Source organism: Mus caroli, chromosome 10 (genome assembly GCF_900094665.2).
Source record: "Mus caroli chromosome 10, CAROLI_EIJ_v1.1, whole genome shotgun sequence".
Classification (NCBI taxonomy): domain Eukaryota; kingdom Metazoa; phylum Chordata; class Mammalia; order Rodentia; family Muridae; genus Mus; species Mus caroli.
This window is the reverse complement of record NC_034579.1, coordinates 104,969,434-104,985,964: the sequence shown is the minus strand read 5'-3', so window position 1 is coordinate 104,985,964 and position 16,531 is coordinate 104,969,434. Positions and strand designations below refer to the sequence as shown.

The following is a 16,531-nucleotide window of genomic DNA, read 5'->3' as shown; positions in this document are numbered from 1 at the left end:
TCATAGTACAAGGTATCCAGTAGTAACTATATCTGTATTTTAAATTGTTATGTTGAAGAATATGAGAATTCAATTGATATTATTTTATATTTATATATTTTATATTGATATATTTTATATTATTAAAGTTTTTTATTTAAATGTGCCTGATATGTTATAGTTTCAAATATTTGAAAAGTATAAAACACTTTAAAAATAGAGGTTTCATATAGTTCAGATTGGAAGACATCTGTGACATAGAAACTAAAAGTAGCAATTTGCCAGGCTGAACCACACCACACTGCTGCTTTCTGTGGACTAAAAATCAGCAAAGCCAATCATTTCATATCTGCTGCTACATGATAGACACCTACACCTGCAGCAAGACATAAAACATAAGCTATGTTTGAGTAAAATGTTATGTTTGGGTACTGAACAGACAGTAGGGAGAATTAGCAAGGGGCGTGTGTTAAGGAGAAGAGCTCGGGGTGTTCCAGTTATGTGCTAAAATATGTTTTACAATTGATATATAATGTACTGTTTATTACATTTTTAGTTGCTCACTATAAAAATTAATGTTAAGTCGATCAAAGTGTTCATTAGGTAAATTACATTAGCAAGAAATCTACACAGCTAACAAAATATTTAAATTATTACAAAGTTTATTTAGCCGATTTGTACACACAGAGGGCTTTGTTTGCTTTTCCCTGAATATTTATAACCAGCCTGTGGCCACAGTGATGAACTAGCTCCAATATGGATGTTCATTGACATTTTTATTTGGTGTAAAACATTATGAGTGGTTTCTAGGTGAAACCAATTTTGAATGCTTAAAATCATATTGCTGAACATTCTCTTGTGCTTTCCACCACTTGGCAGCTCCATATATGGTTCGTTTAAGTTTTATTTGCAGTATCAATATTTCTCCCTCCCCTGCTTAAGTCTCAGAAGTCAACCAACTAAATAGTAAATCAAATCCTGACTCACAGTGCTTGCTGATTTCCGTGTCAACAGTCTTAATGCCAGCTGATCTCAAGGGAACAGAGTTTGGAAAGAAGCGCGTGCAGTTATAACAGGACTCAGATAGAGATCTTACTAGCCGGCCAAGTGCTCACCTCAGCAGGATGGTAGATGTCCTAGGGCATGCACAACAGCAGAGCAAGAAAGTCATTAGTGATGGATGTGAGAACGCATTGCCTTCGTCCTTTTCTCCTGTGTCTGTGTGTGGTGTGCATCTGTGCCTCATGAGATCCCTTCTCATCCTCTAGGGTGCTGATAACAAGCAGCTGCCCTTCCGACCCAGCTTTTATGTGGGTTCAGGACATCCGAATGACAGAGCAGCCCAGCAAATGCCTTCTTCACTGTGGCACCTCCTTACTCTCACCTTTGTATGAATACAATGTATTGAGTCATAGTATTGTGTGCTTTTTAATTTTATTACCATTATATTTGATTTTATTATTCTCCATTAATAATGACCGAATTTAATAACCAATATGAAAAGTTATTGAATATTTGTTAAAAACTAGGCAGTGGCAGCCAACATACTATTAGCCCAATTGTTACTTTGTACAGATAATGTATTTGATAATGATTTTTCTGTTATTACAGACTCACTTAAGATTTTATGAGATGCATAGATTATTTCTTTTAGGGTCCCACCACTTGATCTGGGAAGCCTTGTTGACTCTGATGAGGAGGTAATTTTAAACTTTATGTTTAATGTCGTATATCTTTGACTGCGGCAGTCCCCACCAGCAGGTACTAATCCTGATTCCATTTCACCTTTTTTAGGATAATTTTTCACAAACACCATGTGGTACAGTCCATGTTCATCTTAACCCATCACGGTCACAGCCTGCTCTGGGCTGGGCTCTGCCATGTCAAAGACCTGACACTCAGCATGGACTACAGGAAGTGGTCAGTGTGCATTTCAGTGTTACAGTGCATTCCATTAGAGCTGCTCTCGGCTTACATGTTCTTTTCCCAATTAATCAGTGTGTCCTTGGTTTATGTAAGTCACATATAAAAGATATCCAACAGTGGTATTGATGAAATAGTTTTACAGTTTTTGAATACTGAAATAACATTTTTAAATACTTGTAAAGTTGCCAAGTTACAGGTGTGTCTGAGTATGGATTCCAGGAATTTTTTTAAAAAATTGTAAAATATGAGATCGTATCATATTATCTGAGTGACAGGAGATTGGTTTCTTAGACATTAGCTCAGACTTTAGAATACTAAGAAGTAGGGAAATAATCAAACTTAATCAATAATAATAATAATATATACCACCTCAGTCTATATTTTACAATGATTATTGCTCTACATTTGGCTCTGCCTTCTCTTCTATTTTACTTGCATCTCCTCAAAACTCTTCAAGGGCTGGACTGGTATTTAAATTTTCTTTGTGCAGTATCTGTGCCTATCTCACTCCACTGGCTCTGTTGTCTCTTGCTACCATGGAAATTTGACAGGGAACCACAGAATACTAGGGGTAAAACACAGTAATATTCTAGAAGTGGCAACCGCAATTCCTGCCGATGTCAATCTCTAATTCCTAGAACTGGTTTGGTCAGAAAAGAAAAGATCTACATAAAATATCTAAGAGAAAAACCTTGATCTTAATTCTTTCCCGTTGCTTTAGCAGGAAACCTTCAGCAGCGAAAGGAATAGAGGATTACTGAGGCCAAGTGCCTTTTTGATCAATTATTTTTATTTTTATTATATATATCATATCAGTTGTATATAATATATAAAATATATAAAATAAAAATTATATATAGTGTAGCAGAGGATGGTCTAGTCGGCAATCAATGGGAGGAGAGGCCCTTGATATTGTGAAGATTATATTACCCAGTACAGGGGAATGCCAGGACCAGGAAGCAGGGGAGTGGATGCGTTGGGGAGCAGGGTTGGGGGAGAGTATAGAGGACTTTCAGAAAGGAAACTAGGAAAGGGGATAGCATTTGAAATGTAAGTGAAGAAAATATCTAATAAAAATTATATATATACATATATATGTATATATATATGTATGTGTGTATATATATATATATACACTGTATGTGTGTATATATATATATATATATATATACACACACACATATATTTTTTGTTGTTGTTGTTGTTGTTTGTTTTTTTCCAAGACAGTTTCCCTGTGTAGCCCTGGCTGTCCTGGAATTTGATTTGTAGACCAGTGTGGCTTCAAACTTACAGAGATCCACCAGTCTCTGCCTCCTGAGTGCTGGGATCAAAAGGTGTGTGCCCCCACACCTGGCTCACTCTGCTCAATCCTATCTGCTCTGACCAGTGCTTGCTTAGCTACATGTTTTTTTTTGTTGTTTTGTTTTACTTTCCATTAACTCATTAATTCATTAATTCATTCATTCATTCATTCACGTTAGCTTAATATTTTAATGTCCCCTCTCTTCAGAACACAGAATATGGTGGCCTTTTTAGAGTTAAGTTGTAACATAAACAGTAAGCGAAGCAATGTCAACAAGAAAATACTGTCTTTTTAAAAAAATATTATTTTCTGACAGACAGTACACGTTGTTTTACCCTTAGGAACAAGACATAATACCTGAGGATTTGCCAGTGCCAACAGGCAAATACAAGCTAAAGTACCAGCAGTACGCAAGCGAAATGAAAGACAGCTACAAACAGTACATTCAGAGGAGCACAGAGAAGCCAAGGGCAGCAAGCAGGCCAGAGGCAACTGAGAAGGTAACAGACAAGCCACCAAGGACTAATGAACTTCAAAGTGCACAGTGCGTGTGTCTTAGAAATGTCGTTTTTACTGTTAATTATAGAAAGTTTGATACTGAACATTTATTTCAATAAGCCAGGGCTATTTAAAAGATTTTTACTTATATCAAGTAGTTTACTCTTCATGACAAAACTAAAGCACAGTTGCCAGGATTTCTAACATGGAAAATTTTATTCCTATCCTCACATGTGTGTTTAAACCTTTTTATTTAATTGAGAGTGGTGGCATGTATATATAAATGTATGCATGTGTAGCATATATTATATATATTTATTATATTATATATTATATGTTATATATTATATGTGTGTTACATATGTATTATATATGTGTGTGTATATATATTTATACACACATTTTTCATGCAGTTGTCTTGAACAATAGTTTATTTGGGCTACAGTCTAATCTTTAAAGTGGAAAAGAGTTCTCAAACTTTACAGTGTTCTGTTATAAAGCTGCCCCCACTTCTCTGTCCTTGCCTCATTTGGGGAGATGCTATTAATTCCCTANTTATACTTAGTTGTAATCATATGTAATCATATACTTAGCTGTAATNCATACTCTAGCACATCTAGAATCAGGAAGACCTTGAAGGAGACTACCAATATAATGTAAGCACCAAGTGAGGATGAGGGCTCTCACCCAGATGAGGGTAAAACAGACCTAGGTGAGAAGCAGTCCCATTGGATGGGCTTCTGGCTAGACTGAAGATGGGCCAAGTTGCTAATTGACTGGTTGTAGATTCGAGAGTCAGAGATCAGAGTGACTGTATGTGGTTGAATATTTAGGGTGACGTCATCTGTAGGAATTGGCTAATCCACATACAGAAAGATAGGACATGTCAATTACACATTGTTCCCAGAGATGGGGGTCTGTGGAGAGAGGGAGATGTTATCAAAGAGCTCAGTTTTGTTTATCAGAAGAGTAAGTTGTGGGGGAACTAATGTTAAGTACACGGTGACTGCAGTAGGGTATTTTGGAATTCTATGAGGAAACTTTAAGTATTCTCATATGCCTATACTCACAACACTCACTACACGTGCAGGTGTGGATTTGACCTTACTGTTGTAATTATCACTCAATGAATACATGACAAGTTATCATATTTATACCCTAAGTACGTACATCTTCTGTTTGTCAGTGTGCAAGTATTAAATTACAAAGTAACTGTACACCTTTTGGTTAGAGCAGTTGTCTTAAGCAAGATGTGGAAAGCCCTAAGTGAGAGTCAGCAGTGGCAGGTTTTAACTTGGTATATGGAGTGGAAAGTTCCACGATCGCCTTTTGTGGAAAGTTCAAAGCAAAGTGAGTCTGTTTGTTTAAGACAGGGTTTTGCTGTGTACCCCTGGGTGTCCTGGAATTCGCTCTGTAAACCAGGCTGGTCTTGAATTCAGAGATGCACCTGCTTCTGCCTCCTGAGTGCTGGGGTTAAAGGTGTGGACCACCACACCTGGTTAAAAATGATTTTTCTCAACTCAGACATAATGCGACTTTCACATATTTTAAAACTTGATTTGTTTAATTTACTTCAGCGTTAGCTAGGCATTTTCTTGGTGTTCATTTAAATAAGTTATTACGTAGAAAAATGAAATATTATCAGGTAAATAAAGCAAACTGTAGAGCATTCTCCTTCATGGCTTTCTGTGAAATAGTTATTATCAGGCATGGGGGCCACAGCAGTTATGAAGTTCCTGTCCTCACGGAACAGATCTCATGTTCCGAGATTCAGAAAATAAATCATATGCAATATGCAGTAGTATTTCATGTAGTAGTGACAGGTCATGAAGTCAGGGAAGAACTTGACAACAGTGTGACCTTCCAAGGAAGATGGGCAGTGAGCAGAAATCCCAGCGAAGACACTCGTGAAATCTGGCATGTTCCTGACGAGTTGCTATTAAAGGGTTTTATTAGGTAAGGGATTATATATCTTGTATTTATCGAAGATTTTGGTGTTTATCTTTTTTGAAATCCCAAAGAATCCCTTAACACTTGTGAATGTAGACTAGACCTCGCCTCATCCATGTATCCAGGGGCGGACCTGACTGGGACCTTGAGGGAATGAAGAAAGGCAAACACACACATGATCACACGGAAAAGCTGGGCTCTCACTGGCAAAAAGACTCACCACCCCAGACACTCAGCCTGCTTATTGCATAGAGTTGAAAAGGGAAGCAGGGCTATTCATTCAGATAAACAAGGAGCCAGTGTTATTCCATTCTCTGAACCAGGAGGGAGGTCTAGCTAATCAACAATAGCCATCTCTGTAGGATAGTGGTCTTCAGGCTGGAGTCATCTGGAGGGAGAAAGCTATGATGGACATTTTCTGCACACATTATTGACAGTTGCGCTTGGATTAGGAGGGAAGGCTTTGCCATTTCCCTAAGCCTAGCCTGGGACAGGCCTTTGAGACCACCATGGTGGCGAGGTATTGGTCCTTGACAAGGTCTTGCCCATGTCAACAACACACATTCCTCTCACAACTTCATACCACACAGGATGTCCTCTAACTCACAACAGGACATAGCCACATTTATTGAGATTTTAAGGACTCAGTATGTTCAGTGGTAATTATAACCATTTCTGTCTTTTACTTAATGTTTTTATAAACATTAAGAATATGTCATCTCATTTATCATCCACTGATGCAGTATCTACTGTTATTTCCAATTTTTGACTAACATGACGCCCAGAAAGGTCACTTAGTTGAACAGAGAGAGACCTGTATCCAAAGACAGACTTGTATTCTCAATTCTCAAACAGCCTTTGAGATGCTTGATGGTCTATTCCCAGGCTTTGTTAAAAGCAGGTATCGTGAGCACTTGCCTGGTGCTCTGCTTGTTGTCTCCACTGTGTCCTGTGATCAGGTGGAAGGAGCCAGTCTGGACAACCTCATGACTTTGGATAGGAAAGCCCTCTTACAGCAAGGTTACGCAGATAGCACTTACCATAGACAGAGCAGCACGAGGAAATCACATGTGGTAAACCATCGGCAGTTTTGTTCTTGTTCATTTGCTAATCCATGAAGGTGTTTACCTTCTGTAGAGGAATTTTAATCCAATAACATGCCTGCTCGGGCAAGGAATCACATTCAAAGACCTTCTAGGTCTATGTGATCCCATTGGAATGCAGACACACCTTACTTCATATCTTTAATCCCTAATAATAAAGGTAGGGTTTCCAGGACGTGTCTCCAGGGGGAATGTAGAGAAAAGGGCTGCCATGTTCTCCTTGTTTGTTCCGTGAGATGCAAGATACCTTGTTGGACATATGTCATGATGTCTACTGAAATTTAAGTGCATTAGCTTTTAGGGAATGGCAATGGAAGATTTAATAATTGGAATCTGATATATCAACAGTAGTCATCTCTCCTTAGGGAGAAAACTGGAAACATTATATTTTATGATGTGCATTAAGTGTTCTGCTTTATGGATAACAGGATAATAATTTTATTTTCCCAGGAGACTGTGGCTATAGAGAAGAAGAAACAGACCGTTGCAGAGCAGATGATGATAGACCACTTATCCAGGTGGGTGCTAGGAACGCCCACCACACCTGTATTCTGAAAGGGACCACTAAGTACCTTCTTCACACACAGCATCCATGTGCTTGCCAGTCAATGCTTAGCTCCAGCAGTTCCCAACCTTTCTGCTCACTGCACCCTCGTCATTTTAGTGAGTTCTGTTTTTAATAAACACTTGAGATGAGTAGAAATACTTAGAAACTTCAGAGTAGGGAGATAGTCAGACTGTGAGGTTCTTGCCCTTTTAGCAGAAGGACTTGGTTTAAAGTCTCAGAACCAAGATGCAAAGGATAGCTATGGCAGCAAGTGCTAGCGAGTTTCGTGATGGGAGGAGACTTGGGGCTTGCTTGTGAGCCAGCCTCACTTGCTCGGTGAGCTCCAAGCCAATGAGAGACACTGAATCAAAAGACAAGGGGTGGGGGGTGGCTCCAGAGGTTGACCTCTGGATTCAATTCACGTGTGTACATACAAATGAACCCACATGATCATGAATTCACAGGTAGGCAGGCATGTGTGTATGGATGCACGCACACGCACACACACACACACACACACACACACACACACACACGCATAAAAATTCTTATTGTCTCATGAAGTCTCCTGACAACTTACTGAACATTTTTGAATCCTGTATAAATGAGAAGACAGCATTTTTTAAAAATTCCTTCATAGATTTCTAGATTGCTTTTTAATGGTATGTGTGCTTCTTTTGGGCACTGTAGAATCTTTCGGAGTTACCTTCTGTTCTGTTCTTGGTTTTCACATGATATTGGCTGTTTGTCATAGCACCTGTAGAAAACTTGGCTTTCAAAGATGTGAAATGATATAAAGAGATTAGTGAAACATCTTGTCAAAACTAGGACCTCCATTGAGCCAGTTGCTATGGTTTCCAAATGGTGACACGAATCATATTTTTCCATAAAAACAAATATCCCACAGGGTCACTGTAGTACCAGGTAACTTGTATAGAGTTGAACACTATGAAACTAATTGTTGATAATTTATTTTTTTTAAACAATTGATATTTATTAGATAATAATAATGCATAGAAAGTACAAGAAAACAGTTTAAACATTTTCCCAAAGATAAATGAGAAGATAAATCTTCTTCACACACACTATACATATAATCATACACATTAAAAAATGGAACTGGTTACAAAAATGAATTTTGTGATACTCTTTGAATTTTCTTCTTTTTTTTGATTTTTAATATTTTTATTACATATTTTCCTCAATTACATTTCCAATGCCTGCTTGTGGACGTTGTACATCGTGGTGCGCACTAGGCTCCGCACCACGATGTACAACGTCCACAAGCAGTTCTAATTCGTTGAAGAATTGATTTGGAATTTTGATGGGGATTGCATTGAATCTGTAGATTGCTTTTGGCAAGATAGCCATTTTTACAATGTTGATCCTGCCAATCCATGAGCATGGGAGATCTTTCCATCTTCTGAGATCTTCTAGAATTTCTTTCTTCAGAGACTTGAAGTTTTTATTATACAGATCTTTCACTTCCTTAGTTAGAGTCACGCCAAGATATTTTATATTATTTGTGACTCTTGAGAAGGGTGTTGTTTCCCTAATTTTCTTTCTCAGCCTGTTTATTCTTTTTGTAGAGAAAGGCCATTGATTTGTTTGAGTTAATTTTATATCCAGCTACTTCACCGAAGCTGTTTATCAGGCTTAGGAGTTCTCTGGTGGAATTTTTAGGGTCACTTATATATACTATCATATCATCTGCAAAAAGTGATATTTTGACTTCATCTTTTCCAATTTGTATCCCTTTGATCTCCTTTTGTTGTCGAATTTGTTGATAATTTATAAATCCCCCATAAACTATATAAAATAATCTACAAAGTGATAAACTATAGCATGACATGCATCGAGGAAAAACATGTTTAGTTTAGTGACCATCCACATTTGACTTGCATTTGGTGCTAATCAACCCTGGGGCCTTCCTTATGCTGTGTAAGTGCCAGCAAGTACTTCAACGTCACTGTCCTCAACTTGAATCTTTCTGTTCATAAGGAAAGTGGTGGCATTGTGATACTAGATAAAGGGGCTTCCCAGTTCTCATCTTGGCTTTCAACAAGGTCTGTATCAGTTGAGAGCTTTTGTCTTTCTGAAGCAACTTTCTCCTGTCATTAGATGTGACAAATGAATTCCATATCACCTACATATTTGCTTCCTGCTTTCAAACATGTTCTGTATCCCAATACATCTTTAATCCTCAAGATTTTGATTTCTCTCTCTCTCTTTTTTTTTTCTAATCTAAATTTTCTTACATGACCAAATCTGCTTTAATTTTCCTCCACAGCAATTCCAGGTTAGAAAGTATGTAGTCCTCCAGTCCCGGGAAGCCCTTGACCCATTTCATTCTCTCAACTCTGATATCCACTCTGTCAGCCAAGACTCAGTCCTAGCAAAATATATTGATTTGTCCTGTTGCCCACTACTTGTTATTGCCTCTTCCTATCTTCTGGATAATTTCTTTCAGTCCCCACTGGGTTTCATGGAGTCTCTATTAACCTTTCATTGGCTTATCATCAACCTGCTCACTAGAGTGAAACTATTGAAAGATAATCAAATCATCTGTCAATTCCTATCTCAGTCCCAGGAAATCCAATAAAGCTTAGGTATCGGTTCTATGAAATGTCAAAATTTAGTAGCTAAAAGTAGTTTTTGCCCATATGTCTTTCGAGTAGCTGTCCAGGCTTGACTTGTCTAACCATGCTCTTTAGATAAATTACAAATTAACAAAATAAATCATGTCAGCTCTGAGCAGAGATCTTAAGAATCTGCATGCATCTCCATTTGTGCTTTTGTAGCTTTTTCCAACTCTAAAGGATGCTTGGCTCCTCCACGGGTCTCCAGAAAAAAGATTCCTCTATAAATGCAGCTAGGCTACTTAGCCAGGAGCACCCTTGATCAGCAGATTTCCAACCAACTCACATTTGCCTGACTTGGTTAGAACAGCAGAACCATCCATAAGTACATTCCATCTAAGTGAGGCCACAGCAGGCATATGGATCAGAAGTGCTGATAACCCAGGCCCACTGCTGCCTGCTGTTGGACCCCACCTTCTATCTGTTCCCCAGTAGGACTCTACTCTTTCCCACCCTGTTCTCTCCTGTGCTCCATGCACATCATCTTGCTACATTTCTAGAACATGCCAGGTCCTCCTGGTGCCTATTTTCTTTTGCATTATTTTCTCCTCTCTTCTGATGGTCTTTTCCCTAGAAATCTATGCTACTGTGCACTAATTTCACTTCATACTCTTATGTGGAAGTCACATGATGCAGCTTGCCATGGACACAGTACTAGTTAGGGGTACCATTGCAGTTATAAATCAAAATGGCGGGGGCTGGTGAGATGGCTCAGTGGGTAAGAGCACCCGACTGCTCTTCCAAAGGTCCAGAGTTCAAATCCCAGCAACCACATGGTGGCTCACAACCATCCGTAACGAGATCTGGCGCCCTCTTCTGGAGTGTCTGAAGATAGCTACAGTGTACTTACAAATAATAAATAAATTAAAAAAAAAAATCAAAATGGCCAACACAAGTTGGAGTGGAAAGGGTTTTTTTTCTTTGGCTTACACTTCCACATTGCTGTTTATTAGTGAAGGAAGTCAGGAAAGAAACTCAAATAGGGTGGGAATCTGGAGGTAGGAGCTGAAGCAGAGGTTGTAGAGGAGCACAGCTTATTGCCTTGCTCCTCGTGGCTCACACAGCCTGCTTTATTTGTAGAACCCAGGACCACCAGCCCAAGGATGGTATCACCTAAAATAGTCTGCACCCTTCCCCATCAATCACTAATTAAGAAAATGCTTTATAGCTGGAGCCTATGGAGTAATTTTCTCAGGTGAGGCTCCCTCCTCTTAGATGACTCTAGCTTGTGTCAAGCTGACATAAAATTAGGCAGCACAAACACTCAATAAGTAATTGATAAATTCTAGCTCATAAGTTCAAATCTACTCATTATTTCTCCATCCATATCAACCATGAACATGTAGTTTATTCTGTAGTCTCCTATTTAATTTATTATCTGTCCTTCTCTTTAAAGCGTGTGCTCCCCAAGGGCAGGGCACTATGGGAGCCTTCTCAGTGCAAGGTGGCATTCCTGTGCTCTGGGGCAGTGTCTGTAAAGTGCGTACTCTTGACCAATCAATGGGTGAGAACCAGAAATGACGGAGGACTTACTGGGAAGCATCAGAGCTGAGCTTGTCATTTAGCCATTCGACTGAAGGACTTGGTGGAGCTTTTCTGGGTCTCCACTTCTTGACGCTTGTCTCTGCCCAGAGAACCTCAAAATCTCATATAACTCTAGCATTCTGTGTGAGTGTAGATAACCTCAGACTCAGACGGTAGAACTGTGGCGAATGTGCACATATACGATGTGGAAAGGGAGGGAGAGAAAGAGAAAAGAAGAGATGAGATGATGCTTTCTTGGTGGTTGTTTTTAATTTAAAAACTTTCTTGATCCTTAGTTAAAGCAGTGGTTCATTGGTTTCATAAATAAATAGGATCTAAAATAAGGCATAAAAATATCTAAAACTTTCTTGGTTGTTCCCGTTATTGATGAAACGAGCTCCCGAGTCCTATTTCTCAAGGGCTGTTTCGTCTTCAGTGTTGAAGGCTCATGACACCTTTAAAAAGTATTTGCTCGGTTGTCAGTTTTATAACATAATTAATTTATGTCGAGACCTTCACATGTAAGTACTGGATTTACTTCACCCCCTTCCCCCAACATTTCTTCCCTCTAATTCCTCCTGTGCCCTCGATAAAACTCATGGCCTCTTACTCTTTTATACACATGGATGTGCGCTCACGCACACACACACACTGATAAGTATAACCTGCTGGGTCCCTTTAGTGATGCTCATTTTTTTCTTTTCTCCCCCCTTGTTTTTTTGTTTGTTTGTTTCGTTTTTTTAAGATAGGATTTCTCTGTGTAGCCCTGGCTGTCCTGGAACTCACTCTGTAGACCAGGCTGGCCTCGAACTCAGAAATCTGCCTGCCTCAGCCTCCCAAGTGCTGGGATTAAAGACGTGGGCCACCATGGCGTGATGCTCATTTCTAATCTATCAGGGGACTAATCTATCAGGGGAGTCTTCTCAATGACTGATGCTCCACCCAGCAGACATTAACTCCCTGTAGCTTTTCATCGAAGCATTGGCCTTGTGAGATTCTCCTATCCACTTTAGTGTGTGTTGTCATTTTCCAGGTCTTGTTCAGGCAACCATATTGTTGAGGCATCGTAAGTGTAGCTTTTCTCCCTGTCATATACAGAAGATACTATTTGACAGCTGATGTCCCTGACCTCTGGCTCTTACAACCTCTCCTTATTCTCTCCTATGATGTTCCCTGAGCTTTAGGTATAGGGTCTGTGTTGTAGGTACATCAGGTGCAGCTGGGCACCCCACAGTCAGTTAGTCTCTGCATTTTAACCAGCTATGACTTTCTGGAATGGTCTCTGCCTGCTGAAAACCTAAGTAGAAGCTTCTTTGATGGAGGTGAGAGATACACTCATCTGCAGGCCTGAGGGTATTTAGAATAGAGTTAAAAATTATACTGTCTTAGGAAAGTGGTTCCTTCTCGGGCCCGTGACCTCATCAAACATGGTAGCTGGTTAGGTTTTCAGTGCCAGGTGTGAATTCTTTCCTGTTGAGCCTTAAGTCCAATTAGACAACTGTCCATTAACCCCAGACAATAAGCGCCACTGTCACACTGTCTCATCCTTGTTGAAGTCTCCAGACACTGGAGTTAGGAGGCCTGTTCATCACCTTTCCCCCTTGGCAGCTTGCCTAGCTTCCTCTGGGACTATAAGAGTTAGTCCTCAGGGAGAAGGCTTCTCGGTCAGATTCAGCTGGATTTCTTCAAACCCTCTGTCCAAAGTGCATCTTCAGCAATAGGATCCTACTTTCAAAGTCTAGGATGTAACCAAAGGCTTTGGCACAATTTTTCGGGGAGTCCTTGTATTCCCTTGACTAGCAACTCAATGGGGAGCTTCCTATCTTGGGCATTTGGAGTTTTGTTAGGTAATCTATGGTTTCTGGGAGGAGCACTAACACCCCAAATGGCGTGATAACTTTAACAAACAAAAACTTTACTAACACACGCACATACACACACACATACACACACACACATACACAAACAGACATACACACACACACATACACAAACACACATACACACACACACACACATACACACACAGAGACACACACACAGATATTACATGTGATATTAAGTAAACAGAGTAATATTCCCTATGGCTTTTAAAATGTCATTAGTTTTTATTATGTTAGTTTAATGATAAAATTTATTCAGATTTGTGAGCTCATCAGAGGGGAAAATGCCTAAGAAAGTAAAAAAAAAAAATTAAGGATAAATAGAAGTCTATATTCTGATTAAGTCGCAGTTTCCAAGGTAAGTGAGTTTGACAGTAGAAAGCCTACTGAGCTACTGCTGTGAGAACCCTATAATGATGACAAGCCAAGTCCACAGTTCCACTCCTGCATCCCATGTATGGACTATGGACTAATCTCCTTTCATACTGCAGTGGTGTTATTGATCTTTCCTACTACTGGCCTCAAGGTCAAGCAGTTTCTTAGTTCTCTTAGTATTTCTGAATCCAGTGTGCCTGTTATGTCTATTTCTAGGGTGTTGGACATAGGCCCTTGCTATCTTCTACCTAGTCCATGGCAGTGCCTTGATATGGTGCTGTGCCTCTTCACATTTGCATTCAAGAGTAAAACCTAATTAAAAGGGGAGCTGGGAAGTATAGGCTCAACTATTGAATTCCTCTGTGAAATGTATAGTATGACTGGGGTTTCTATCAATATTTAATCTTCACAAAAGTCATGTGAGGTAAGGTCCTAATTATGTGTATTATAACCGTGACCAAGGGAACTTAAATAAGAAAACATCTGCTGGGGTTGTGCAGGTCAGCATGGAGCTGGAGCAGAAGCTGAAAGCTTTCATCCCTGTGCTGAAATGAGAATCAGAGAGAGCTAACTGGGAGGGGGTGAGCTTTTGAAACCTTAAAGCTCACTATCAGTGAGCTTGGTTCATCCAGCACTCCTTCCCACCATTGTTGCAGTAAGGAGTAGCATCAGCTTCTTGTAATGGAAAACCTGATTGATAAGGCTCAATGTGTCAGGATTTATTTTCCCGTGTAACCACCTTCTTGGAAGTAGGCATATGTTGGTTTTGGGCATACGTCTCAATAATGCTGCAACTCAAGGCTGTATCCCTCTAATATTCACAGGCAGGGAACACTGCCCATCCTCCCATCACAAAGGACAAGAATCTTTCCTGTTGAGATTATTGGCAAAAGCAATTTTGTTGGTCATCGTCACAAGCACTAAGAATCTAAGTGCTGTGCTGTGAAGAAGGCAAAAGAACTGGGTTAGAAACAGCATTTGAGCTGATATGCAAGCTCAGGTCTGCAATCCCAGCTTTTGCTAGGCCAGCATATACTATATAATAATGGCATAATAGAAAAGAAAAGGACAGGGAATAGAAGGAGAAGGGAGGGGAGGGAGAAGAGAGGGANGAGGAGAGAGGAGGCAAGTCTACTGGGACAGCCCTAACCAAAGCTACTGTGCTCTGTTCAGGATGCACCTTTACCGTACCTTGTCCCTGTAGGTGCTGGCATGACGGGCTGATGTAGTGGAGAGTGTGTGTGGTTCAGACTGTGTATGCCTTTTGTGTCTTTATATATTCACAATCTGAATTTTAATTCTCATCTTTAATCTGTGACATTTCAAATTACTGCCACAGCCCCTTGGTGCATTTGTTGTTTTTATCAAGTGCAATTGTTCTAAAACAATAACTTACAAAATGTATNTTGACAGGATAAGAACCAACTCCNCATTAACAGAGAATGACCTTTCTCAGAAAGTAGAATTTGAAGGGAGGGTCTTATCAAGGTAACTGTCACTTTATTATTATTATTTTTACTTCTGTGATCATAATAATGTATTCTTTTCTCTCATAGAAGTGTCATGATTAGACAAATCATACCAATACAGAAAAATGTGAATTTTTGAGTTATATGATTTTTAAGCAATGATTATTACTGTTGTATAAAATAGGACACTGTGGTGCAAATATTTTAATGAAGAGTATTTAAAAATTGATTTTATAAGTCTTTTGAAAAGATTGGATAAACTTGCCTATTACTAATAGAAGTTTCTTATCTATTTAGAAGTTAACTCCTATGTCAGGCGGTTAATTTAGTTTGAATAGTTTGAGTTAACAGATTGCTGATAAAGGCAAAGACAAAGAGGATGGCTTTTTAATTTTTTTTTAACCTCTGTTGTAAACTTGGCAAGCCCAGAGTTTTTAAGGGCCTTCTGCTTTATCTTATCTCTGTCATTAAGCTACCTGAGTTGTGACATAGCTGGACGTCCCCCACTGTAAAGCTTATGACTTTTTCTTTATCGAAATCTAGCTCAGTTGGAGATTTCTGTAAGTGATAGCACATTTTCCCCAAAATCTGCAGCGACCCTTATTAACTGACACACACCCAAGGGAGTTACAGTATCACCACTTGAGATGTATGATCTTAGTTTATCACTTACTTTTAAAAAAATCACCATGTTTAAATATCATTGGCATCATCTTGTTTTTCTATAAATGGACGCGATGCCTGCTGGGAACTAATTGGGTTTTTCTTTACCCACGTCTGTTGTTGTTGTTGTTGTTGTTGTGTTGCTGTGATAAAATACCATGAAAAAAGAGGGAGAAAAGGCTTATTTGGCTGGCAATTCCAGATTGTAAGTCACCATCACAGAAAACTCAAGGTGGCAGGGCAGGAACTTGAAGAAACATGTCATGTTATATCCACAGCCAAGAGCAGAGAATGATGAACCAATACTGCACACATGCTAGGGCTCAACATGCTTTCTCCACTGTTAGACATCCTAGGATCCCCTGCCTAGGGAATGATGCCACCCACAGTGGATGGATCTTTCCAACTCAATGTTATGAAAATAAGGCCCCTTCATGCTCGCAGGTCAGCCTAATATAGACAGTTCCACACTGAGACTCCTTTCCCAGGCAATTCTGCATATTATGTCATGTTGACCAAACTGACCATCACAGAGATCACCACACATTTAGCAGAACTCATGCCATAGCTTCTGTGGTTCTTATCTAATAATACATGGATTTTCTTTTAGTCACATGACTGTTGTATACTATGTTAGGGTTTTTTTTTGGGGGGGGGAAGATTACTTCATTT

General features: G+C 39.4%; 1 protein-coding gene across 1 annotated transcript in view; it reads left to right on the top strand.

Moving 5' to 3' along the window:
* Positions 1 to 7,314, top strand: part of LOC110302750 (calcyphosin-2-like) — a 24,376-nt gene extending 17,062 nt beyond the window's left edge. Inside the window, exons 2-6 of the mRNA XM_021173499.1 lie at positions 1,634 to 1,679; positions 1,774 to 1,899; positions 3,550 to 3,708; positions 6,616 to 6,729; positions 7,210 to 7,314. Of these exons, the coding sequence (XP_021029158.1) occupies positions 1,634 to 1,679; positions 1,774 to 1,899; positions 3,550 to 3,708; positions 6,616 to 6,729; positions 7,210 to 7,314 (550 nt within the window). The remainder of the gene's footprint in view (positions 1 to 1,633; positions 1,680 to 1,773; positions 1,900 to 3,549; positions 3,709 to 6,615; positions 6,730 to 7,209) is intronic.
* Positions 7,315 to 16,531: the final 9,217 nt, after the last annotated feature.